Consider the following 24,635-nt stretch of genomic DNA (forward strand, 5'->3'; position numbering starts at 1 on the left):
GAAAAGCTATTATATTCCTGGCCAGTGCAGCACATATGCAAACTATCGTGTGCATGCATCAATGTTGCTAATACAGTTTTATTGAGAAGCTTTCTTCTGACTTTGCGTCAGTGTTGGTAATGTCATTTTATGGAACGGTTTTACCCTTACTTTAATCTGCCTTGAACGGAGTTTCTCAGATGCAGCCCTTGAGGCACCCCAACATGGCTCAGCATGGATGGTTAAATCAAATTGACTGAGGTGCTAATTAAGTCACCTGGACCATTGGGGTGCCTTGAGGACCGCGTTTGGGAACCTCTGGCCTAGAGCCGTAGCAATAACTTGTGCCATTTTTATTTATCAATAGGCCCTGTAATGTGGTTTTTGCTGGATGTTATTATCCTATTTGCAACTAAACCATTCATAATGGTTTAGTTGCAATCTTAATCCTTGATTAAACCCATCTGTAGTAGGTCATTGTAAGCCGTCATACTGATCTTGTTTGCATGTGACATTGTACTTTCATTAGTGTGTGTGTGTGTGTGTGGGTGTACTTTGTAACATTTGTGACTTGCCTGCAGCCATAACATTTATAATCATTATACAACAGTAAAGGCCAGTACTCACTGGCCGATGGCAGAGAGATGTGTGCTGAGCGAACCGCTCAGCACACATCTCTCCCGGCGCTCAGCACAGCGCGATCTGTGCTGAGCGTGCGGGGGGGAGACGGGGGGCCGCTCACTTCACCCAGCGGGTGAAGTGAGCGACCCGCTAGATTGGCCTGCATGCAGGCCAATCTAGCAGCAGCGATAGCGATGCGCGGGGCTGCGCATCGCTATCGCTGAGGGGGCTACACACGGAGCGATCGTGCTTAAAATCTAAGCAATCTAGTCAGATTGCTTAGATTTTAAGCAGCGATCGCTCCGTGAGTACCCCCCTTTACATGAAGATATTACAGGAAGGCTGGTAACCAGGTCAAGTTTGGAAGCTTAATTAAAAGTTCTGTTATCTGAAAACAGAAACTGAAATGACATTACCCCTATTTATATTCTGAGTAAAATTTGACCGAAAGACTCACAAGAATTCACATTACAGATATTACATTGAGAAAGCTTAGTTCTTGTCCCTTCTCTTTTGGCTGATGCCCGATAATAGCCACTCATTCCCAGCATCCAGAAGTTTATATATAATTTAACCCTAATTTCTCTGACGTCCTAAGTGGATGCTGGGGACTCCGTAAGGACCAAGGGGGGATAGCGGCTCCGCAGGAGACAGGGCACAAAAGTAAAAGCTTTAGGATCAGGTGGTGTGCACTGGCTCCTCCCCCTATGACCCTCCTCCAAGCCTCAGTTAGGTTTTTGTGCCCGGCCGAGAAGGGTGCAATCTAGGTGGCTCTCCTAAAGAGCTGCTTAGAGTAAAAGTTTTGTTAGGTTTTTTATTTTCAGTGAGTCCTGCTGGCAACAGGCTCACTGCAACGAGGGACTTAGGGGAGAAGAAGTGAACTCACCTGCGTGCAGGATGGATTGGCTTCTTAGGCTACTGGACACTAGCTCCAGAGGGACGATCACAAGTACAGCCTGGATGGGTCACCGGAGCCGCGCCGCCGACCCCCTTGCAGATGCCGAAGAGAGAAGAGGTCCAGAAACCGGCGGCTGAAGACTTCTCAGTCTTCATGAGGTAGCGCACAGCACTGCAGCTGTGCGCCATTGCTCTCAGCACACTTCACACCAACGGTCACTGAGGGTGCAGGGCGCTGGGGGGGGCGCCCTGGGCAGCAATGAAAGTACCTATTCTGGCTAAAAATACATCACATATAGCCTCTGGGGCTATATGGATGTATTTAACCCCTGCCAGGTTGTCAGAAAAACGGGAGAAGAAGCCCGCCGAAAAGGGGGCGGGGCCTATTCTCCTCAGCACACAGCGCCATTTTCCTACACAGCTCCGCTGCTAGGAAGGCTCCCAGGCTCTCCCCTGCACTGCACTACAGAAACAGGGTTAAAACAGAGAGGGGGGGGGGGGGGGGCATTTTATGTGGCGATATTATTATATATTAAGATGCTATAAGGGAAAACACTTATATAAGGTTGTCCCTGTATAATTATAGCGTTTTGGTGTGTGCTGGCAAACTCTCCCTCTGTCTCCCCAAAGGGCTAGTGGGGTCCTGTCCTCTATCAGAGCATTCCCTGTGTGTGTGCTGTGTGTCGGTACGTGTGTGTCGACATGTATGAGGACGATGTTGGCGAGGAGGCGGAGCAATTGCCTGTAATGGTGATGTCACTCTCTAGGGAGTCGACACCGGAATGGATGGCTTATTTAGGGAATTACGTGATAATGTCAACACGCTGCAAGGTCGGTTGACGACATGAGACGGCCAGCAAACCAATTAGTACCTGTCCAGGCGTCTCAAACACCGTCAGGGGCTTTAAAACGCTCATCACCTCAGTCGGTCGACACGGACACTGACTCCAGTGTCGACGGTGAAGAAACAAACGTATTTTCCATTAGGGCCACACGTTACATGTTAAGGGCAATGAAGGAGGTGTTACATATTTCTGATACTACAAGTACCACAAAAAAGGGTATTATGTGGGGTGTGAAAAAACTACCTGTAGTTTTTCCTGAATCAGATAAATTAAATGAAGTGTGTGATGATGCGTGGGTTTCCCCCGATAGAAAATTATTGGCGTTATACCCTTTCCCGCCAGAAGTTAGGGCGCGTTGGGAAACACCCCCTAGGGTGGATAAGGCGCTCACACGCTTATCAAAACAAGTGGCGTTACCGTCTCCAGATACGGCCGCCCTCAAGGAGCCAGCTGATAGGAGGCTGGAAAATATCCAAAAAAGTATATACACACATACTGGTGTTATACTGCGACCAGCGATCGCCTCAGCCTGGATGTGCAGCGCTGGGGTGGCTTGGTCGGATTCCCTGACTGAAAATATTGATACCCTTGATAGGGACAGTATTTTATTGACTATAGAGCATTTAAAGGATGCATTTCTATATATGCGAGATGCACAGAGGGATATTTGCACTCTGGCATCAAGAGTAAGTGCGATGTCCATGTCTGCCAGAAGATGTTTATGGACACGACAGTGGTCAGGTGATGCAGATTCCAAACGGCACATGGAAGTATTGCCGTATAAAGGGGAGGAGTTATTTGGGGTCGGTCCATCGGACCTGGTGGCCACGGCAACAGCTGGAAAATCCACCTTTTTTACCCCAAGTCACATCTCAGCAGAAAAAGACACCGTCTTTTCAGCCTCAGTCCTTTCGTCCCCATAAGGGCAAGCGGGCAAAAGGCCAGTCATATCTGCCCAGGGGTAGAGGAAAGGGAAGAAGACTGCAGCAGGCAGCCCCTTCCCAGGAACAGAAGCCCTCCACCGCTTCTGCCAAGTCCTCAGCATGACGCTGGGGCCGTACAAGCGGACTCAGGTGCGGTGGGGGGTCGTCTCAAGAGTTTCAGCACGCAGTGGGCTCACTCGCAAGTGGACCCCTGGATCCTACAAGTAGTATCTCAGGGGTACAGATTGGAAATTCGAGACGTCTCCCCCTCGCAGGTTCCTGAAGTCTGCTTTACCAACGTCTCCCTCCGACAGGGAGGCAGTATTGGAAAAAATTCACAAGCTGTATTCCCAGCAGGTGATAATCAAAGTACCCCTCCTACAACAAGGAAAGGGGTATTATTCCACACTATTTGTGGTACTGAAGCCAGACGGCTCGGTGAGACCTATTTTAAATCTGAAATCTTTGAACACTTACATACAAAGGTTCAAATCAAGATGGAGTCACTCAGAGCAGTGATAGCGAACCAGGAAGAAGGGGACTATATGGTGTCCCTGGACATCAAGGATGCTTACCTCCATGTCCCAATTTGCCCTTCTCACCAAGGGTACCTCAGGTTCGTGGTACAGAACTGTCACTATCAGTTTCAGACGCTGCCGTTTGGATTGTCCACGGCACCCCGGGTCTTTACCAAGGTAATGGCCGAAATGATGATTCTTCTTCAAAGAAAAGGCGTCTTAATTATCCCTTACTTGGACGATCTCCTGATAAGGGCAAGGTCCAGAGAACAGTTGGAGGTCGGAGTAGCACTATCTCAAGTAGTTCTACGACAGCACGGGTGGATTCTAAATATTCCAAAATCGCAGCTGATTCCGACGACACGTCTGCTGTTCCTAGGGATGATTCTGGACACAGTCCAGAAAAAGGTGTTTCTCCCGGGCGAGAAAGCCAGGGAGTTATCCGAGCTAGTCAGAAACCTCCTAAAACCAGGCCAAGTGTCAGTGCATCAATGCACAAGAGTCCTGGGAAAAATGGTGGCTTCTTACGAAGCGATTCCATTCGGCAGATTTCACGCAAGAATTTTTCAGTGGGATCTGCTGGACGAATGGTCCGGATCGCATCTTCAGATGCATCAGCGGATAATCCTGTCTCCAAGGACAAGGGTGTCTCTTCTGTGGTGGCTGCAGAGTGCTCATCTACTAGAGGGCAGCAGATTCGGCATTCAGGACTGGGTCCTGGTGACCACGGATGCCAGCCTGAGAGGCTGGGGAGCAGTCACACAGGGAAGAAATTTCCAAGGAGTGTGGTCAAGTCTGGAGACTTCTCTCCACATAAATATACTGGAGCTAAGGGCAATTTACAATGCTCTGAGCCTAGGAAGACCTCTGCTTCAAAGTCAACCGGTGCTGATCCAGTCGGACAACATCACGGCAGTCGCCCACGTAAACAGACAGGGCGGCACAAGAAGCAGGAGGGAAATGACAGCAAGGATTCTTCGCGGGGCGAAAAATCATGTGATAACACTGTCAGCGGTGTTCATTCCGGGAGTGGACAACTGGGAAGCAGACTTCCTCAGCAGGCACGACCTCCACCCGGGAGAGTGGGGACTTCATCTGGAAGTCTTCCACATGATTGTGAACCGTTGGGAAAGACCAAAGGTGGACATGATGGCGTCCCGTCTGAACAAAAAACTGGACAGGTATTGCGCCAGCTCAAGAGAGCCTCAGGCAATAGCTGGGACGCTCTGGTAACACCGTGGGTGTACCAGTCGGTGTATGTGTTCCCTCCTCTGCCTCTCATACCCAAGGTACTGAGAATTATAAGACGGAGAAAAGTAAGAACTATACTCGTGGCTCCGGATTGGCCAAGAAGGACTTGGTACCCGGAACTTCAAGAGATACTAAGAAGGGACTTGCTTCAGCAAGGATCATGTCTGTTCCAAGACTTACCGCGGCTGCGTTTGACGGCATGGCGGTTGAACGCCGGATCCTAAGGGAAAAAGGCATTCCGGAAGAGGTCATCCCTACCCTGGTCATAGCCAGGAAGGAGGTGACCGCACAACATTATCACCGCATTTGGCGAAAATATGTTGCATGGTGTGAGGCCAAGAAGGCCCCCACGGAGGAATTTCAACTCGGTCGATTCCTGCATTTCCTACAAACAGGAGTGTCTATGGGCCTCAAATTGGGGTCCATTAAGGTTCAAATTTCGGCCCTGTCGATTTTCTTCCAGAAAGAATTGGCTTCAGTTCCTGAAGTCCAGAAGTTTGTCAAGGGAGTACTGCATATACAACCCCCTTTTGTGCCTCCAGTGGCACTGTGGGATCTCAACGTAGTTCTGGGATTCCTCAAATCACATTGGTTTAAACCGCTCAAATCTGTGGATTTGAAATATCTCACATGGAAAGTGACCATGCTGTTGGCCCTGGCCTCGGCCAGGCGAGTGTCAGAATTGGCGGCTTTGTCTCACAAAAGCCCATATCTGATTGTCCATTCGGACAGGGCAGAGCTGCGGACTCGTCCCCAGTTTCTCCCTAAGGTGGTGTCAGCGTTTCAACTGAACCAGCTTATTGTGGTACCTGCGGCTACTAGGGACTTGGAGGACTCCAAGTTGCTAGATGTTGTCAGGGCCCTGAAAATATAGGTTTCCAGGACGGCTGGAGTCAGGAAAACTGACTTGCTGTTATCCTGTATGCACCCAACAAACTGGGTGCTCTTGCTTCTAAGCAGACGATTGCTAGTTGGATGTGTAGTACAATTCAGCTTGCACATTCTGTGGCAGGCCTGCCACAGCCAAAGTATGTAAATGCCCATTCCACAAGAAAGGTGGGCTCATCTTGGGCGGCTGCCCGAGGGGTCTCAGCTTTACAACTTTGCCGAGCTGCTACTTGGTCAGGGGCAAACACGTTTGCAAAATTCTACAAATTTGATACCCTGGCTGAGGAGGACCTGGAGTTCTCTCATTCGGTGCTGCAGAGTCATCCGCACTCTCCCGCCCGTTTGGGAGCTTTGGTATAATCCCCATGGTCCTTACGGAGTCCCCAGCATCCACTTAGGACGTCAGAGAAAATAAGAATTTACTTACCGATAATTCTATTTCTCGTAGTCCGTAGTGGATGCTGGGCGCCCATCCCAAGTGCGGATTGTCTGCAATACTTGTACTTAGTTATTGTTACAAAAATCGGGTTATTATTGTTGTGAGCCATCTTTTCAGAGGCTCCGCTGTTATCATGCTGTTAACTGGGTTCAGATCACAGGTTGTACAGTGTGATTGGTGTGGCTGGTATGAGTCTTACCCGGGATTCAAAATCCTTCCTTATTGTGTACGCTCGTCCGGGCACAGTATCCTAACTGAGGTTTGGAGGAGGGTCATAGGGGGAGGAGCCAGTGCACACCACCTGATCCTAAAGCTTTTCTTTTGTGCCCTGTCTCCTGCGGAGCCGCTATCCCCCCTTGGTCCTTACGGAGTCCCCAGCATCCACTACGGACTGCGAGAAATAGAATTATCGGTAAGTAAATTCTTATTTTCTCATTCATCGTGTATCCTGATGATTTCTGGTGTGTTAATGGCAACATTTATGTTGGCTTGTAGGTTCTTATTTGAGGGCTGGTAACTACACAAGTGTAGGGAGAATATTTTGCAAGCGCCAACTGTGCCAAATTACAGGTAACAAATCTGTGTCATGGAGAATTTGAGGATTTTCTGCAGACCCATCATCTTATTTACTGTAGCTGGAGCAAAGTGGTCCTATTAGATGGTCTGCTTCTTGAATAGTCCATGCACTGCTATAGAGAAGACCTGATAAACACCAGTAGCCTAAAACTGCAATAAAGTTCTATATTTACAGTGCCTTGTGCCTTTACGGTTTACATGTTTTGTATCAATCTGTATGATTTAGTCATATTTGAAATATTTTTGTTTTGTTTACAAATGTCTCTTATCTTGTTTGTTTTTTATATTTTAGTGCTCTGTGATTAGTGACTTGGATTTTCCAAAACAAGTCATCCCTCTTAAAACACTGAATGCTGTAGCCTCTGTGCCTATCATGTACTCTTGGTCTCCCCTTCAGCAAAATTTTATGGTAAGTGATATACAGAATTTTAACTGACCGTTTCTGCAATCGATAATCTTCATTAGTGGGGCTGATAATTTAGTTTAATGTACGCCCGGTTACGGAACCTTTTTTTTTTTTTTTTTTTACGTGTTTTTACATTATGCGTGCTCTTCAGCCAAGCATACACAAGTAAGGCCAATGCAGAGTGATACACATTTCAAACGTATCTCCTTTTGCATCAGAAGGGGTATAAAATAAGGACTTTTCAATAGGTCATGCTGACTGATTTACAGGCTGTGCAGAGTTGGGCTGGAAGCGCATATATGCTTGTTTCCAGACATGTATTTTACACTGAGCATGGTGCAAGTGCTCACAGATGATGTTGACAGTATTAGAAATATGCATTTCGTTTCGTGCAGTAGCAGTTTTATGGCCAACTTGCATTTAACTCTGCACCATCTCCTGAGAGTGTATTTGATAAAGTCACAGGGATTTTTAACTGGTCTTTGTTTTATTTGTAATGCAGATGACATTTTATATGGTAAATTGCTGACTACAAAATCTTGGGAATGTTTTGTCCACATATGCTGAATCCAGTGTAGGGTTTTGTGATGTTTGTATGGTCTAGTTTAGAGTGGTAATACCCTAGTAGTCACTATTCTCTTGTAAGGATCCTGCCACAACAGTGGGTCACAGCGCTTCCCCATGAAGGTTAGTTAACATAAGTCTGCAGAAGCCAAAAACAGGGCTTCAAAGGTTTATGGCTAGTGTGTAGAGCAGGGGTCTCACTCAGCCCTCTAGCTTTTGTGGAAAGACACATTCCAGCATGCTTTGCCACAGATTTTCTATTTGGGAGTGTTGCAAATGTGGCAGGGTATGCTGAGATGTGTAGTTCCACAACTGGTGAAGAGGATACAGTAAGCAGCTGTGCAGGATGAGGGTGGTAAATGGAACACTATGGTGTGTGTGTGTGTGTGTGTCTACATGTATGTGTGTTATATGAGGCCTTGTGTGTATCTGCGTAAATGAGTGACCATTTTGGTATAGTAATACAGAATTGACTACAAAACTACATATAGAAGGTGATGTAATATAAAGACTATTTTTACACACCCATATTTGGATAAAGGTTTCCAGGCCACAACCGAGGATAATTGGCAAGTATATGTAATCTCAGTGGAGTATACAACCTTCTTTAGCATTTCAACATCTTGATCCTCAAAGTGGATGTTTATGGCTTTCTTCAAGAGACCGTCAATCACATAAATAAACTGTACATAGAATAAAAAAGCCAAGTACATTTCCCCCCCCCCCCCCCACCATTGTAAATGTCTAAAAGAAATATTGAGATGGATGGAATATATAATGCTCTTTTGCCTGGCTTTCCCTAGTTTACAATGTAGTGCAGACTAGGCGTTGCAAGTAGGTACTTAAAGAGCTAATACAGTTTTCTCTCATTCACATGAGCCCCTTCTGAGACCTCCTGTCCATCTTAGCCAGTTTTTGTCACACTTTACCAGTTTGGGGGTATGGATTTAGCAATTACTACAGCAGGCTATGGGAAGACGCACACAAAATAATCCCTAAATTTGCTCATTGCTAGCAATGTGAGAGCATCTAAAACCATGTTTCTCTATCGTCCTAGTGGATGCTGGGGTTCCTGAAAGGACCATGGGGAATAGCGGCTCCGCAGGAGACAGGGCACAAAAAGTAAAGCTTTAGGATCAGGTGGTGTGCACTGGCTCCTCCCCCTATGACCCTCCTCCAAGCCAGTTAGATTTTGTGCCCGGCCGAGAAGGGTGCAATCTAGGTGGCTCTCCTAAAGAGCTGCTTAGGAAAGTTTAGCTTAGGTTTTTTATTTTACAGTGAGTCCTGCTGGCAACAGGATCACTGCAACGAGGGACTTAGGGGAGAAGAAGTGAACTCATCTGCGTGCAGGATGGATTGGCTTCTTGGCTACTGGACATCAGCTCCAGAGGGACGATCACAGGTACAGCCTGGATGGTCACCGGAGCCTTGCCGCCGGCCCCCTTGCAGATGCTGAAGTAAGAAGAGGTCCAGAATCGGCGGCAGAAGACTCCTCAGTCTTCTAAAGGTAGCGCACAGCACTGCAGCTGTGCGCCATTTTCCTCTCAGCACACTTCACACGACAGTCACTGAGGGTGCAGGGCGCTGGGAGGGGGGCGCCCTGGGAGGCAAATGAATACCTATTTTGGCTAAAAATACCTCACATATAGCCTCCGGAGGCTATATGGAGATATTTAACCCCTGCCAGAATCCGTTAAGAGCGGGAGACGAGGCCGCCGAAAAAGGGGCGGGGCCTATCTCCTCAGCACACAGCGCCATTTTCCCTCACAGAAAGGCTGGAGGGAAGGCTCCCAGGCTCTCCCCTGCACTGCACTACAGAAACAGGGTTAAAACAGAGAGGGGGGGCACTAATTTGGCGATATGCTTATATATATATTAAGATGCTATAAGGGAAAACACTTATATAAGGTTGTCCCTATATAATTATAGCGTTTTTGGTGTGTGCTGGCAAACTCTCCCTCTGTCTCTCCAAAGGGCTAGTGGGTCCTGTCCTCTATCAGAGCATTCCCTGTGTGTGTGCTGTGTGTCGGTACGTGTGTGTCGACAGGTAGGAGGACGATGTTGGTGAGGAGGCGGAGCAATTGCCTGTAATGGTGATGTCACTCTCTAGGGAGTCGACACCGGAATGGATGGCTTATTTAGGAAATTACGTGATAATGTCAACACGCTGCAAGGTCGGTTGACGACATGAGACGGCCGACAAACAATTAGTACGGTCCAGACGTCTCAAAAACACCGTCAAGGGTTTTTAAAACGCCCGTTTACTTTAGTCGGTCGACACAGACACAGACAGGGACACTGAATCCAGTGTCGACGGTGAATAAACAAACGTATTCCTTATTAGGGCCACACGTTAAAGGCAATGAAGGAGGTGTTACGTATTTCTGATACTACAAGTACCACAAAAGAGGGTATTATGTGGGATGTGAAAAAACTACCATAGTTTTTCCTGAATCAGATAAATTAAATAAAGTGTGTGATGATGCGTGGGTTCCCCCCGATAGAAAATTATGGGCGGTATACCCTTTCCCGCCAGAAGTTAGGGCGCGTTGGGAAACACCCCTTAAGGTGGATAAGGCGCTCACACGCTTATCAAAACAAGTGGCGGTACCGTCTATAGATAGGGCCGTCCTCAAGGACCAGCTGACAAGGCTGGAAAATATAATAAAAAGTATATACACACATACTGGTGTTATACTGCGGCCAGCGATCGCCTCAGCCTGGATGTGCAGAGCTAGGGTGGCTTGGTCGGATTCCCTGACTAAAAATATTGATACCCTTGACAGGGACAGTATTTTATTGACTATAGAGCATTTCTATATATGCGAGATGCACAGAGGGATATTTGCACTCTGGCATCATGAATAAACGCGATGTCCATAACTGCCAGAAGATGTTATGGACACGACAGTGGTCAGGTGATGCAGATTCCAAACGGCACAGTATGGCCGTATAAAGGAAGAGGACTTGTTTGGGGTCGGTCCATCGGACCTGGTGGTCACGGCAACTGCTGGAAAATCCACCGTTTTTTACCCTAAGTCACATCTCTGCAGAAAAAGACACCGTCTTTTCAGCCTCAGTCCTCTCGTCCCTATAAGATCATATCTGCCCAGGGATAGAGGAAAGGGAAGAAGACTGCAACAGGCAGCCTATTCCCAGGAACAGAAGCGTTCCACCGCGTCTGACAAGTTCTCAGCATGGCGCTGAGACCGTACAGGACCCCTGGATCCTACAAGTAGTATCCCGGGGGTACAGATGGGAATGTCGAGACGTTTCCCCTTCGCAGGCTCCTGAAGTCTGCTTTACCAAGTCTCCCTCCGACAAGGAGGTAGTATGGAAAAAAATTCACAAGCTGTGTTCCCAGCAGGTGACAATTAAATTACCCCTCCTACTACAGAAAAGGGGTATTATTCCACACTATATTGTGGTACTGAAGCCAGAAGGCTAGGTGAGACTTATTCTAAAAAATTTTTTTTGAACACTTACAAAGGTTCAAATTAAGATGAAGTCACTCAGAGCAGTGATAACGAACCAGGAAGAAGGGGACTATATAGTGTCCCGGGACATCAGGGATGCTTACCTCTATGTCCCAAATTTGCCCTTCTCACTAAGGGTACCTCAGGTTCGTGGTGCAGAACTGTCACTATCAGTTTCAGACGCTGCCGTTTGGATTGTCCACGGCACCCCGGGGTCTTTACCAAGGTAATGGCCGAATTGATGATTCTTCTTCGAAGAAAAGGCGTCTTAATTATCCCTTACTTGGACGATCTCCTGATAGGGGCATAGTCCAGGGAACAGTTGGAGGTCGGAGTAGCACTATCTCGGATACTGCTACAATCAGCACGGGTGGATTCTAAATATTCCAAAATCGCAGCTGATCCCGACGACACGTCTGCTGTGCCTAGGGATGATTCTGGACACAGTCCAGAAAAAGGTGTTTCTCCCGGAAGAGAAAGCCAGGGAGTTATCCGAGCAAGTCAGGAACCTCCTAAAAACAGTGCATCATTGCACAAGGGTCCTGGTAAAAATGGTGGCTTCCTACGAAGCAATTCCATTCGGCAGATTTCACGTAAGAACTTTTCAGTGGGATCTGCTGGACAAATGGTCCGGATCGCATCTTCAGATGCATCAGCGGATAACCCAATATCCAAGGACAAGGGTGTCTCTCCTGTGGTGGTTATAGAGTGCTCATCTTCTAGAGGGCCGCAGATTCGGCATTCAGGATTAGATGCTGGTAACCACGGAGCCCAGCCTGAGAGGCTGGGGAGCAGTCACACAAGGGAAAAATTTCCAGGGAGTGTGATCAAGTATGGAGACTTTTCTCCACATAAATATACTGGAGCTAAGGGTAAATTTATAATGCTCTAAGCTTAGCAAGACCTCTGCTTCAAGGTCAGCCGGTATTGATCCAGTGGGAAAAACATCACGGCAGTCGCCCACGTAAACAGACAGGGCGACACAAGAAGCAGGAGGGCAATGGCAGAAACTGCAAGGACTTTTCGCTGGGCGGAAAATCATGTGATAACACTGTCAGCAGTTTTTCATCCCGGGAATGGAAACTGGGAAGCAGACTTCCTCAGCACGACCTCCACCCGGGAGAGTGGAAACTTCATTGAGAAGTTTTTTCCACATGATTGTAAACCGTTGGGAAATACCAAAGGTGGACATGATGGCGTCCCGTCTGAACAAAAAACGGGACAGGTATTGCGCCAGGTCAAGGGACCCTCAGGCAATAGATGTGGACGTTCTGGTAACACCGTGGGTGTACCAGTCGGTGTATGTGTTCCCTCCTCTGCTTCTCATACCTAAGGTGCTGAGAATTATAAGACGTAGAGGAGTAAGAACTATACTCATGGCTCCGGATTGGCCAAGAAGGACTTGGTACCCGGAACTTCAAGAGATGCTTACAGAGGTCTTATGGCCTCTGCCGCTAAGAAGGGACTTGCTTCAGCAAGTACCATGTCTGTTCCAAGACTTACCGCAGCTGCGTTTGTCGGCATGGCGATGGAAAGCCGGATCCTAAGGGAAAAAAGGCATTCCGGAAGAGGTCATTCCTACCCTGGTCAAAGCCAGAAAGGAGGTGACCGCACAACATTATCACCACGTGTGGCGAAAATTTGTTGCGTGGTGTGAGGCCAGGAAGGCCCCACAAAGAAATTTCAACTCGGTCGTTTCCTGCATTTCCTGCAAACAGGAGTGTCTATGGGCCTCAAATTGGGGTCCATTAAGGTTCAAATTCGGCCCTGTAAATTTTCTTCCAGAAAGAATTGGCTTCAGTTCCTGAAGTCCAGAAGTTTGTCAAGGGAGTATTGCATATACAAACCCCTTTTTTGTGCCTCCAGTGGCACTGTGGGATCTCAACGTAGTTCTGGGATTTCTCAAATCACATTGGTTTAAAACCAGTCAAATATGTGGATTTGCAGCATCTCACATAAAAAGTGACCATGCTCTTGGCCCTGGCCTGGACCAGGCGAGTGTCAAATTGGTGGTTTTTTCTCAAAAAAGCCCATATCTGTTTGTCCATTCGGACAGGGCAGAGCTGCGGACTCGTCCCCAGTTCTCTCCCTAAGGTGGTGTCAGTGTTTCACCTGAACCAGCTTATTGTGGTGCCTTGCACCTACTAGGGACTTGGAGGACTCCAAGTTGCTAGAAGTTGTCAGGGCCCTGAAAATATATTCCAGGACAGCTGGAGTCAGAAAATCTGACTCGCTGTTTATACTGTATGCACCCAACAAGTTGGGTGCGCCTGCTTCTAAGCAGTCGATTGCTCGTTGGATTTGTAACACAATTCAACTTGCATATTCTGAGGCAGGCCTGCCACAGTCTAAATCGGTTAAGGCCCATTCCACAAGGAAGGTGGGCTCATCTTGGGCGGCTGCCCGAGAGGTCTCGGCATTACAACTCTGCCGAGCAGCTACGTGGTCAGGGGAGAACACGTTAGTAAAATTCTACAAATTTGATATCCTGGCAAAAGAGGACCTGGAGTTCTCTCATTCGGTGCTGCAGAGTCATCCGCACTCTCCCGCCCGTTTGGGAGCTTTGGTATAATCCCCATGGTCCTTTCAGGAACCCCAGCATCCACTAGGACGATAGAGAAAATAAGAATTTACTTACCGATAATTCTATTTCTCGGAGTCCGTAGTGGATGCTGGGCGCCCATCCCAAGTGCGGATTATCTGCAATACTTGTACATAGTTACAAAAATCGGGTTATTATTGTTGTGAGCCATCTTTTCAGAGGCTCCGCTGTTATCATACTGTTAACTGGGTTTAGATCACAAGTTGTACGGTGTGATTGGTGTGGCTGGTATGAGTCTTACCCGGGATTCAAAATTCCTCCCTTATTGTGTACGCTCGTCCGGGCACAGTACCTAACTGGCTTGGAGGAGGGTCATAGGGGGAGGAGCCAGTGCACACCACCTGATCCTAAAGCTTTACTTTTTGTGCCCTGTCTCCTGCGGAGCCGCTATTCCCCATGGTCCTTTCAGGAACCCCAGCATCCACTACGGACTCCGAGAAATAGAATTATCGGTAAGTAAATTCTTATTATTATTTCTTGTCACAATTAATCAAACATGCTTTCACTCAGAATGTCTTTTAGAAGGAAACTGTTTTTCCATGCTGGCATTTTTTTATGTGTTCTTTATTAAAGTATGTTATTGCACGTTCACTTTGACTTACTTACTGTAAAATGAGTTTAGCAGTGACTCTGGCTAAGCCCTGTGGGCTTTGTGTAACTTCCATTCAAACTTGGAGCTTGGCAGGAAACTCGCATTAACTGGGGAGAGTCTGTTTCGGATGAGGAGTGTCTTGATTATCCACTGGTTTGCGTGTATAAGCTGCAATCTACTTAATAAATCCTATAGAAAATAGGAATTTAATACCTAGCGGCAATTCCTTTTCTCCTAGTCCATAGTGGATAGTGGGTCTTGTACTTTAGTACCATGGGGTTATAGATCGGGTCCACTGGAGCCTGGCACTTTAAAAACTTTTAGTGTGTGCTGGCTCTTCCCCTCTATGCCCCTCCTATCAGACTGTCTAGGAAACTGTGCCCGAGGAGACGGACATAATCTGAGAGAAGAACAAAACAACAGCGGTGAGGCAATAAGGCAACACACAACCATAAACCATAATTTCTCTATCGTCCTAGTGGATGCTGGGGTTCCTGAAAGGACCATGGGGAATAGCGGCTCCGCAGGAGACAGGGCACAAAAGTAAAGCTTTCCGATCAGGTGGTGTGCACTGGCTCCTCCCCCTATGACCCTCCTCCAAGCAAGTTAGATTTTTGTGCCCGGCCGAGAAGGGTGCAATCTAGGTGGCTCTCCTAAAGAGCTGCTTAGAAAAGTTTAGCTTAGGTTTTTTATTTTACAGTGAGTCCTGCTGGCAACAGGATCACTGCAACGAGGGACTTAGGGGAGAAGAAGTGAACTCACCTGCGTGCAGGATGGATTGGCTTCTTGGCTACTGGACATCAGCTCCAGAGGGACGATCACAGGTACAGCCTGGATGGTCACCGGAGCCTTGCCGCCGGCCCCCTTGCAGATGCTGAAATAAGAAGAGGTCCAGAATCGGCGGCAGAAGACTCCTCAGTCTTCTAAAGGTAGCGCACAGCACTGCAGCTGTGCGCCATTTTCCTCTCAGCACACTTCACACGGCAGTCACTGAGGGTGCAGGGCGCTGGGAGGGGGGCGCCCTGGGAGGCAAATGAAAACCTATTTTGGCTAAAAATACCTCACATATAGCCTCCGGAGGCTATATGGAGATATTTAACCCCTGCCAGAATCCGTTAAGAGCGGGAGACGAGGCCGCCGAAAAAGGGGCGGGGCCTATCTCCTCAGCACACAGCGCCATTTTCCCTCACAGAAAGGCTGGAGGGAAGGCTCCCAGGCTCTCCCCTGCACTGCACTACAGAAACAGGGTTAAAACAGAGAGAGGGGGCACTAATTTGGCATTAGAAATATATAAAAAAGATGCTATAAGGGAAAACACTTATATAAGGTTGTCCCTATATAATTATAGCGTTTTTGGTGTGTGCTGGCAAACTCTCCCTCTGTCTCTCCAAAGGGCTAGTGGGTCCTGTCCTCTATCAGAGCATTCCCTGTGTGTGTGCTGTGTGTCGGTACGTGTGTGTCGACATGTAGGAGGACGATGTTGGTGAGGAGGCGGAGCAATTGCCTGTAATGGTGATGTCACTCTCTAGGGAGTCGACACCGGAATGGATGGCTTATTTAGGGAATTACGTGATAATGTCAACACGCTGCAAGGTCGGTTGACGACATGAGACGGCCGACAAACAATTAGTACCGGTCCAGACGTCTCAAAAACACCGTCAGGGGTTTTAAAACGCCCGTTTACTTTAGTCGGTCGACACAGACACAGACAGGGACACTGAATCCAGTGTCGACGGTGAATAAACAAACGTATTCCTTATTAGGGCCACACGTTAAAGGCAATGAAGGAGGTGTTACATATTTCTGATACTACAAGTACCACAAAAGAGGGTATTATGTGGGATGTGAAAAAACTACAATAGTTTTTCCTGAATCAGATAAATTAAATAAAGTGTGTGATGATGCGTGGGTTCCCCCCGATAGAAAATTATGGGCGGTATACCCTTTCCCGCCAGAAGTTAGGGCGCGTTGGGAAACACCCCTTAGGGTGGATAAGGCGCTCACACGCTTATCAAAACAAGTGGCGGTACCGTCTATAGATAGGGCCGTCCTCAAGGACCAGCTGACAGGAGGCTGGAAAATATCATAAAAAGTATATACACTCATACTGGTGTTATACTGCGACCAGCGATCGCCTCAGCCTGGATGTGCAGAGCTGGGGTGGCTTGGTCGGATTCCCTGACTAAAAATATTGATACCCTTGACAGGGACAGTATTTTATTGACTATAGAGCATTTAAAGGATGCATTTCTATATATGCGAGATGCACAGAGGGATATTTGCACTCTGGCATCAAGAGTAAATGCGATGTCCATAACTGCCAGAAGATGTTATGGACACGACAGTGGTCAGGTGATGCAGATTCCAAACGGCACAAAGGTGTATTGCCGTATAAAGGAAGAGGAGTTATTTGGGGTCGGTCCATCGGACCTGGTGGCCACGGCAACTGCTGGAAAATCCACCGTTTTTACCCTAAGTCACATCTCTGCAGAAAAAGACACCGTCTTTTCAGCCTCAGTCCTTTCGTCCCTATAAGATCATATCTGCCCAGGGATAGAGGAAAGGGAAGAAGACTGCAGCAGGCAGCCCATTCCCAGGAACAGAAGCGTTCCACCGCTTCTGACAAGTTCTCAGCATGGCGCTGAGACCGTACAGGACCCCTGGATCCTACAAGTAGTATCCCAGGGGTACAGATTGGAATGTCGAGACGTTTCCCCTTTGCAGGCTCCTGAAGTCTGCTTTACCAAGGTCTCCCTCCGACAAGGAGGCAGTATGGGAAAAAATTCACAAGCTGTATTCCCAGCAGGTGATAATTAAATTACCCCTCCTACTACAAGAAAAGGGGTATTATTCCACACTATATTGTGGTACTGAAGCCAGAAGGCTAGGTGAGACTTATTCTAAATCTAAAATTTTTTTGAACACTTACAAAGGTTCAAATCAAGATGGAGTCACTCAGAGCAGTGATAACGAACAGGAAGAAGGGGACTATATAGTGTCCCGGGACATCAGGGATGCTTACCTCTATGTCCCAAATTTGCCCTTCTCACTAAGGGTACCTCAGGTTCGTGGTGCAGAACTGTCACTATCAGTTTCAGACGCTGCCGTTTGGATTGTCCACGGCACCCCGGGTCTTTACTAAGGTAATGGCCGAAATGATGATTCTTCTTCGAAGAAAAGGCGTCTTAATTATCCCTTACTTGGACGATCTCCTGATAAGGGCATAGTCCAGGGAACAGTTGGAGGTAGGAGTAGCACTATCTCGGATACTGCTACAACAGCACGGGTGGATTCTAAATATTCCAAAATCGCAGCTGATCCCGACGACACGTCTGCTGTGCCTAGGGATGATTCTGGACACAGTCCAGAAAAAGGTGTTTCTCCCGAAAGAGAAAGCCAGGGAGTTATCCGAGCTAGTCAGGAACCTCCTAAAAACAGTGCATCATTGCACAAGGGTCCTGGTAGAAAATGGTGGCTTTCTACGAAGCAATTCCATTCGGCAGATTTCACGCAAGAACTTTTCAGTGGGATCTGCTGGACAAATGGTCCGGATCGCATCTTCAGATGCATCAGCGGATAACCCTATATCCAAGGACAAGGGTGTCTCTCCTGTGGTGGTATAGAGTGCTTATCTTCTAGAGGGCCGCAGATTCGGCATTCAGGATTGGATGCTGGTGACCACGGAGCCCAGCCCGAGAGGCTGGGGAGCAGTCACACAAGGAAAAAATTTCCAGGGAGTGTGATCAAGTCTGGAGACTTTTCTCCACATAAATATACTGGAGCTAAGGGTAAATTTATAATGCTCTAAGCTTAGCAAGACCTCTGCTTCAAGGTCAGCCGGTATTGATCCAGTGGGAAAAACATCACGGCAGTCGCCCACGTAAACAGACAGGGCGACACAAGAAGCAGGAGGGCAATGGCAAAAACTGCAAGGACTTTTCGCTGGGCGGAAAATCATGTGATAGCACTGTCAGCAGTGTTTCATCCCGGGAATGGAAACTGGGAAGCAGACTTCCTCAGCAGGCACGACCTCCACCCGGGAGAGTGGAAACTTCATCGGGAAGTTTTTTCCACATGATTGTAAACCGTTGGGAAATACCAAAGGTGGACATGATGGCGTCCCGTCTGAACAAAAAACGGGACAGGTATTGCGCCAGGTCAAGAGACCCTCAGGCAATAGCTGTGGACGTTCTGGTAACACCGTGGGTGTACCAGTCGGTGTATGTGTTCCCTCCTCTGCTTCTCATACCTAAGGTGCTGAGAATTATAAGACGTAGAGGAGTAAGAACTACACTCATGGCTCCGGATTGGCCAAGAAGGACTTGGTACCCGGAACTTCAAGAGATGTTTACAGAGGTCTTATGGCCTCTGCCGCTAAGAAGGGACTTGCTTCAGCAAGTACCATGTCTGTTCCAAGACTTACCGCAGCTGCGTTTGTTGGCATGGCGGTGGAACGCCGGATCCTAAGGGAAAAAGGCATTCCGGAAGAGGTCATTCCTACCCTGGTCAAAGCCAGAAAGGAGGTGACCGCACAACATTATCACCACATGTGGCGAAAATATGTTGCGTGGTGTGAGGCCAGGAAGGCCCCACAAAGAAATTTCAACTCGGTCGATTCCTGCATTTCCTGCAAACAGGAGTGTCTATGGGCCTCAAATTGGGGTCCATTAAGGTTCAAATTTCGGCCCTGTCAATTTTCTTCCAGAAAGAATTGGCTTCAGTTCCTGAAGTCCAGAACTTTGTCAAGGGAGTATTGCATATACAACCCTCTTTTGTGCCTCCAGTGGCACTGTGGGATCTCAACGTAGTTCTGGGATTCTTCAAATCACATTGGTTTAAAACCAGTCAAATCTGTGGATTTGAAGCATCTCACATGAAAAGTGACCATGTTCTTGGCCCTGGCCTGGACCAGGCGAGTGTCAAATTGGTGGTTTTTTTCTCAAAAAAGCCCATATTTGTTTGTCCATTCGGACAGGGCAGAGCTGCGGACTCGTCCCCAGTTCTCTCCCTAAGGTGGTGTCAGTGTTTCACCTGAACCAGCTTATTGTGGTGCCTTGCACCTACTAGGGACTTGGAGGACTCCAAGTTGCTAGATGTTGTCAGGGCCCTGAAAATATAGGTTCCAGGACGGCTGGAGTCAGGAAAACTGACTTGCTGTTATCCTGTATGCACCCAACAAGCTGGGTGCTCTTGCTTTTAAGCAGACTATTGCTAGTTGGATGTGTAATACAATTCAGCTTGCACATTCTGTGGCAGGCCTGCCACAGCCAAAATATGTAAATGCCCATTCCACAAGGAAGGTGGGCTCATCTTGGGCGGCTGCCCGAGGGGTCTCGGCTTTACAACTTTGCCGAGCGGTTATTTAGTCAGGGGCAAACACGTTTGTAAAATCCTACAAATTTGATACCCTGGCTAAGGAGGACCTGGAGTTCTCTCATTCGGTGCTGCAGAGTCATCCGCACTCTCCCGCCCGTTTGGGAGCTTTGGTATAATCCCCATGGTCCTTTCAGGAACCCCAGCATCCACTAGGACGATAGAGAAAATAAGAATTTACTTACCGATAATTCTATTTCTCGGAGTCCGTAGTGGATGCTGGGCGCCCATCCCAAGTGCGGATTATCTGCAATACTTGTACATAGTTACAAAAATCGGGTTATTATTGTTGTGAGCCATCTTTTCAGAGGCTCCGCTGTTATCATACTGTTAACTGGGTTTAGATCACAAGTTGTACGGTGTGATTGGTGTGGCTGGTATGAGTCTTACCCGGGATTCAAAATTCCTCCCTTATTGTGTACGCTCGTCCGGGCACAGTACCTAACTGGCTTGGAGGAGGGTCATAGGGGGAGGAGCCAGTGCACACCACCTGATCGGAAAGCTTTACTTTTGTGCCCTGTCTCCTGCGGAGCCGCTATTCCCCATGGTCCTTTCAGGAACCCCAGCATCCACTACGGACTCCGAGAAATAGAATTATCGGTAAGTAAATTCTTATTTTTTTTTAGCCACATTTGTAACAGTGTCTCACTATACACAGTCCGCCCGTCTCTCTTTTTTTTTTTTTTTTTAATAATAAAGAATTAAAAGTTACGTTTTAAGATTATAACCGTATCAAAATTTATTATACACAATAAAAGAGTGCTCCTCTTCCGGGCTAGTCCCCAAAAATTCTGTACAAAACCATAAACAAAAGGAGGGCGCTAACCAGAACAGAGGATAGCAACAACAACCTAACCAGGATAGCACAGCTATCCCAACAACAGAAGAGGACCACAACATCGGTCCAACCAAAAACTTACACCGGTAAGCAGGAACGAAGCAGAGGCGGGCACCCAGTATCCACTACGGACTAGGAGAAAAGGCATTACCGGTGGGTATTAAATTCCTATTTTCTCTTACGTTCTACTGGATACTGGAGTCTTGTATTTTAGAACCATGGGGAAGTCCCAAAGCTCCCAAACAGGGAGGAGAGTGCTGAGACGAATAATAAAAGCTAAGTTTTAATCTAAATACATTTTTCATTAATTCACATATATTATTAAAAGAGTGCTCCAAACAAAGGAATTTCTTTTCTTTTGGTGAGGTGTGGTTTCTTCTACATCCACTAACATAATTTGTACCCCTGCAAAACCGCTTGACCAAACTGAAGGTCATCCCTGGCCAAGGGATCAAACCTATATAATTTAACAAATGTGTTCGAACCAGACCAAGTTGCAGCTCGGCACAATTGTAGGGCCGAGAGACAACCCATGCAGCCGCCCAGGAGAATCCCACCGACATCGTCGAGTGGACATGAATAGACGTCTGCAATGGCAGAGCCGCCGAAGTATAGGCCTGTTGAGTGGTCAACCCGAGCCAACAATCAATAGATTGCTTAGAAGCTGGCCGACCAATCTTGGAGGCATCATAAAGGACAAACAGCGAGTCAGATTTCCTATGACGTGCCGGATTTCCGATGACGTGCCTATGACGTGCCGTCCTTTTGACATAAATCTTCAGAGCCCTGACCACATCCAAGGACTCAGGGCCCACAGAAGCGTCAAGACAATACTGTGGAACCACAATAGGCTGGTTCACATGAAGGTAGACACCACTTTAGACAAAAACTGAAGACGGGTCCGAAGTTCCGCTCTGTCTTCATGAAAAATCAAGTAAGGGCTTTTACAGGATAAGGCCCCTAATTCAGAGACACGTCTGGCAGACACCAATGCCAATAACATCACCGTCTTCCAGGTGAGAAATTTCAACTCCACCCTATGTAAGGGTTCAAACCAATCCGATTAGAGAGAGGACAGAACCACATTGAGATCCCACGGAGCCGTGGGAGGAACAAAGGGTGGTTGCATATGAAGAACTCCCTTCAGGAAAGTCTATACCTCTGGTAACAGGGCAAGTTGTTTCTGGAAGAAAATAGAGAGTGCCAAAATCTGGACTTTAAAGGAACCTAGACGTAGACCCATATCCACTCCCGCTTGTAGGAAAAGCAGAAAACGACCAGGTTTAAACTCCACAGGAGAAACCTTTCTACTTTCACACCAGGAAACATACTTTTTCCAGATACAATGATAGTGTTTTGATGTACCCATCTTCCTGGCCTGGACCATCGTGGAGATAACCTGAGAGGGGAGACCTTTCTTTGCTAGAATCTCCCTCTCAATTTCCAAGCCGTCAAACGTAGCCGCTGTAAGTCTGGATAGATGAACGGGCCTTGCTGAAGAAGATATTCTTGGAGCGCCAGAGGCCAGGGATCCTCCAGAGACATGGTCAGGAGGTCCGAGTACCACGCCCGTCGAGGCCAATCTGAGGCAATTAGAATTGCCTGAACGCTTTCCCTTAGTCTTTTGAGAACCCTTGGGATTAGCGGTAGCGTAGGGAACAGGTACAAAAACTGGTACATCCACGGTGTCGTCAGCGCGTCCACCGCTACATCCTGCGGATCCCTCGTTCTGGAACAGTATCTGCATAGCTTCTTGTTGAGTCGAGAAACCCACAGATCTACCTGTGGACAGCCCCACTGGTGAATTAACTGTTGAAACACCTTGGGATGTAGGCCCCATTCCCTCCGGATGGAGGTCGTGCCTGCTTAGGAAGTCAGCTTCCCAGTTGTCCACTCCCGGAATCAATATGGTGGAGATGGCCCTTGCGTTCGCCTCCGCCTACAGGAGGATCTTCGACACCTCTTGCATCGTCACTCTGCGTCTTGTTCCCCCTTGTCGGTTGATGTACGCCACTACCGTGGTGTTGTCCGACTGAACCTGGATCGCCTGATCCTTCAGAAGATAAGAAGCCTGCAGAAGAGTATTGTAATCTGCCCTGAGTACCAAGAAGTTTATTGGTAGGGCAGATTCCTGTCGTGACCAAATCCCCTGGAACTGGGCCCCTTGGGTCACAGCCCCTCAACCTCGGAGGCTAGCATCCGTTGTCTGTAAAATCCACGGGTGGATATTGAAACTCCTGCCCTCCACAGGGTGAGGAACCTGTATCCACCATAAGAGAGAGATCTGGGCTTGCGTGGACAACGTCACTTCCTGATGCATGTCAAGGTGAGACCCTGACCATTTGTCCAGCAGACCCAGCTAAAATGGTCGTGCATGAAATCTGCCATATTGAATTGCCTCGTAAGCAGCCACCATCTTGCCCAGTAATCGGATGCAAAGATGTATGGATATCTTGTGAGCACCGAGCGAACCATAGCCTGTATAGTCAAGGCTTTATCCCTCGGGAGATATACCTTTTGAGACACCGTATCGAGTGTCATTCCCAGGAACTGAAGATGTTGGGTCGGTTCCAGGTGAGACTTCTGAAAATTTAGGATCCACTCATGATCCGTTAGTAGTTGAGTTGTCATATCGATGCTGTCCAGCAGACGTTCCCTGGACACCGCATTTTATGAGGAGATCGTCCAAGTAGGGGGACTATGTTCACTCTCATCATGCGCAGCTGCAACATCATCTCTGCCATGCACTTGGTGAAAACCCTCGGAGGTGTGGATAATCCAAAGGGTAAGACCTGAAAGTGGAAATTGTCATTCAATATGGCGAACCAGAGGTAAGCCTGATGAGGGGGCCACATGGGAGTGTGTAGGTAAGCATCCTTGAAATCCAGAGATACCATGAACGCCCCCTCTTCCAGCACGGACACCACCACCCGCAGGGATTCCATCTTGAATTTGAGTACCCACAGATACAGGTCTAGAGACCTCAAGTTCAAGATGGGGCGCACCGCACCGTCTGGTTTGGGTATGATCAAAAGACTGGAGTAAAAACCCCGGTTGTGTAACTGAGGAGGTACATGCACCACCAACCCTGTCTGCAAAAGCTTTTGAATAGCCTCTTGCAAGGTAACTCTTGCTGCGGATAAAGCTGGTAAGCACAACTTCAAAAACCTGTGAGGAGGGAGTGTCTGGAATTCCAGCCGGTATCCTTTGGAAATGAGGTCACTCACCCAAGGATCTCGGCAGGACTCCGCCCACACGTGGGCGAAGTGTTGAAAGCGAGCACCTACCTGAAAGGCGCCTCTCCGCTGGGGCCAACTGTAACGCGGAAGGCTTAGCGGCAGGACATCCAGTGGTCTGGTCCAGGGAGACGGCAGGTGCAGGTTTACGGGACTTACCATGAGATCCTCTGGAGGTGGTGGAGGGCCCTCGGCCCCTGCCTCTGAACCTTGCCACACGAAAGGACTGCAAGGAGGGTCCGGTGTAAGTACATCTAGCAGGCAGCGCATAAAGTTTGCAGCATCCTGTATATGTTGCAGAAGAGTAATGACCTCATCCTGGGGTAGAGAGTCTAAACCTTCAATAACAGTGTCAGACCACCTGACTACCGCCCGAGAAATCCACCCACAAACTATTGTGGGGCGCTGTGCCGCGCCCGCTGCCGTATAAATTTCCTTGAGCGTAGTCTCAATCTTACGGTCAGCCAGCTTCTTCAGGGATACAGCCCCTGGTACCTGTAGTATTAATTTTTTGGACAGTCTGGATACAGACGTATCGACCGATGGGGGGATTTTCCCATATCTTCCTGACCTCAGCAGGGAGGGGAAAAGTAGTTAAAAACCTCTGAGGT

General features: G+C 47.9%; 1 protein-coding gene across 6 annotated transcripts in view; it reads left to right on the forward strand.

The window, feature by feature from the left end:
- The window catches only part of EZH2 (enhancer of zeste 2 polycomb repressive complex 2 subunit), a 328,928-nt gene that overhangs the window by 177,689 nt on the left and 126,604 nt on the right, over positions 1-24,635 (forward strand). For all 6 annotated transcript variants that reach the window (XM_063922429.1, XM_063922432.1, XM_063922427.1 and 3 more), the window contains one exon: positions 7,230-7,346. In XM_063922429.1, the coding sequence (XP_063778499.1) occupies positions 7,230-7,346 (117 nt within the window). The remainder of the gene's footprint in view (positions 1-7,229; positions 7,347-24,635) is intronic.

Source organism: Pseudophryne corroboree, chromosome 5 (genome assembly GCF_028390025.1).
Source record: "Pseudophryne corroboree isolate aPseCor3 chromosome 5, aPseCor3.hap2, whole genome shotgun sequence".
NCBI classification, from domain to species: Eukaryota; Metazoa; Chordata; class Amphibia; order Anura; family Myobatrachidae; genus Pseudophryne; species Pseudophryne corroboree.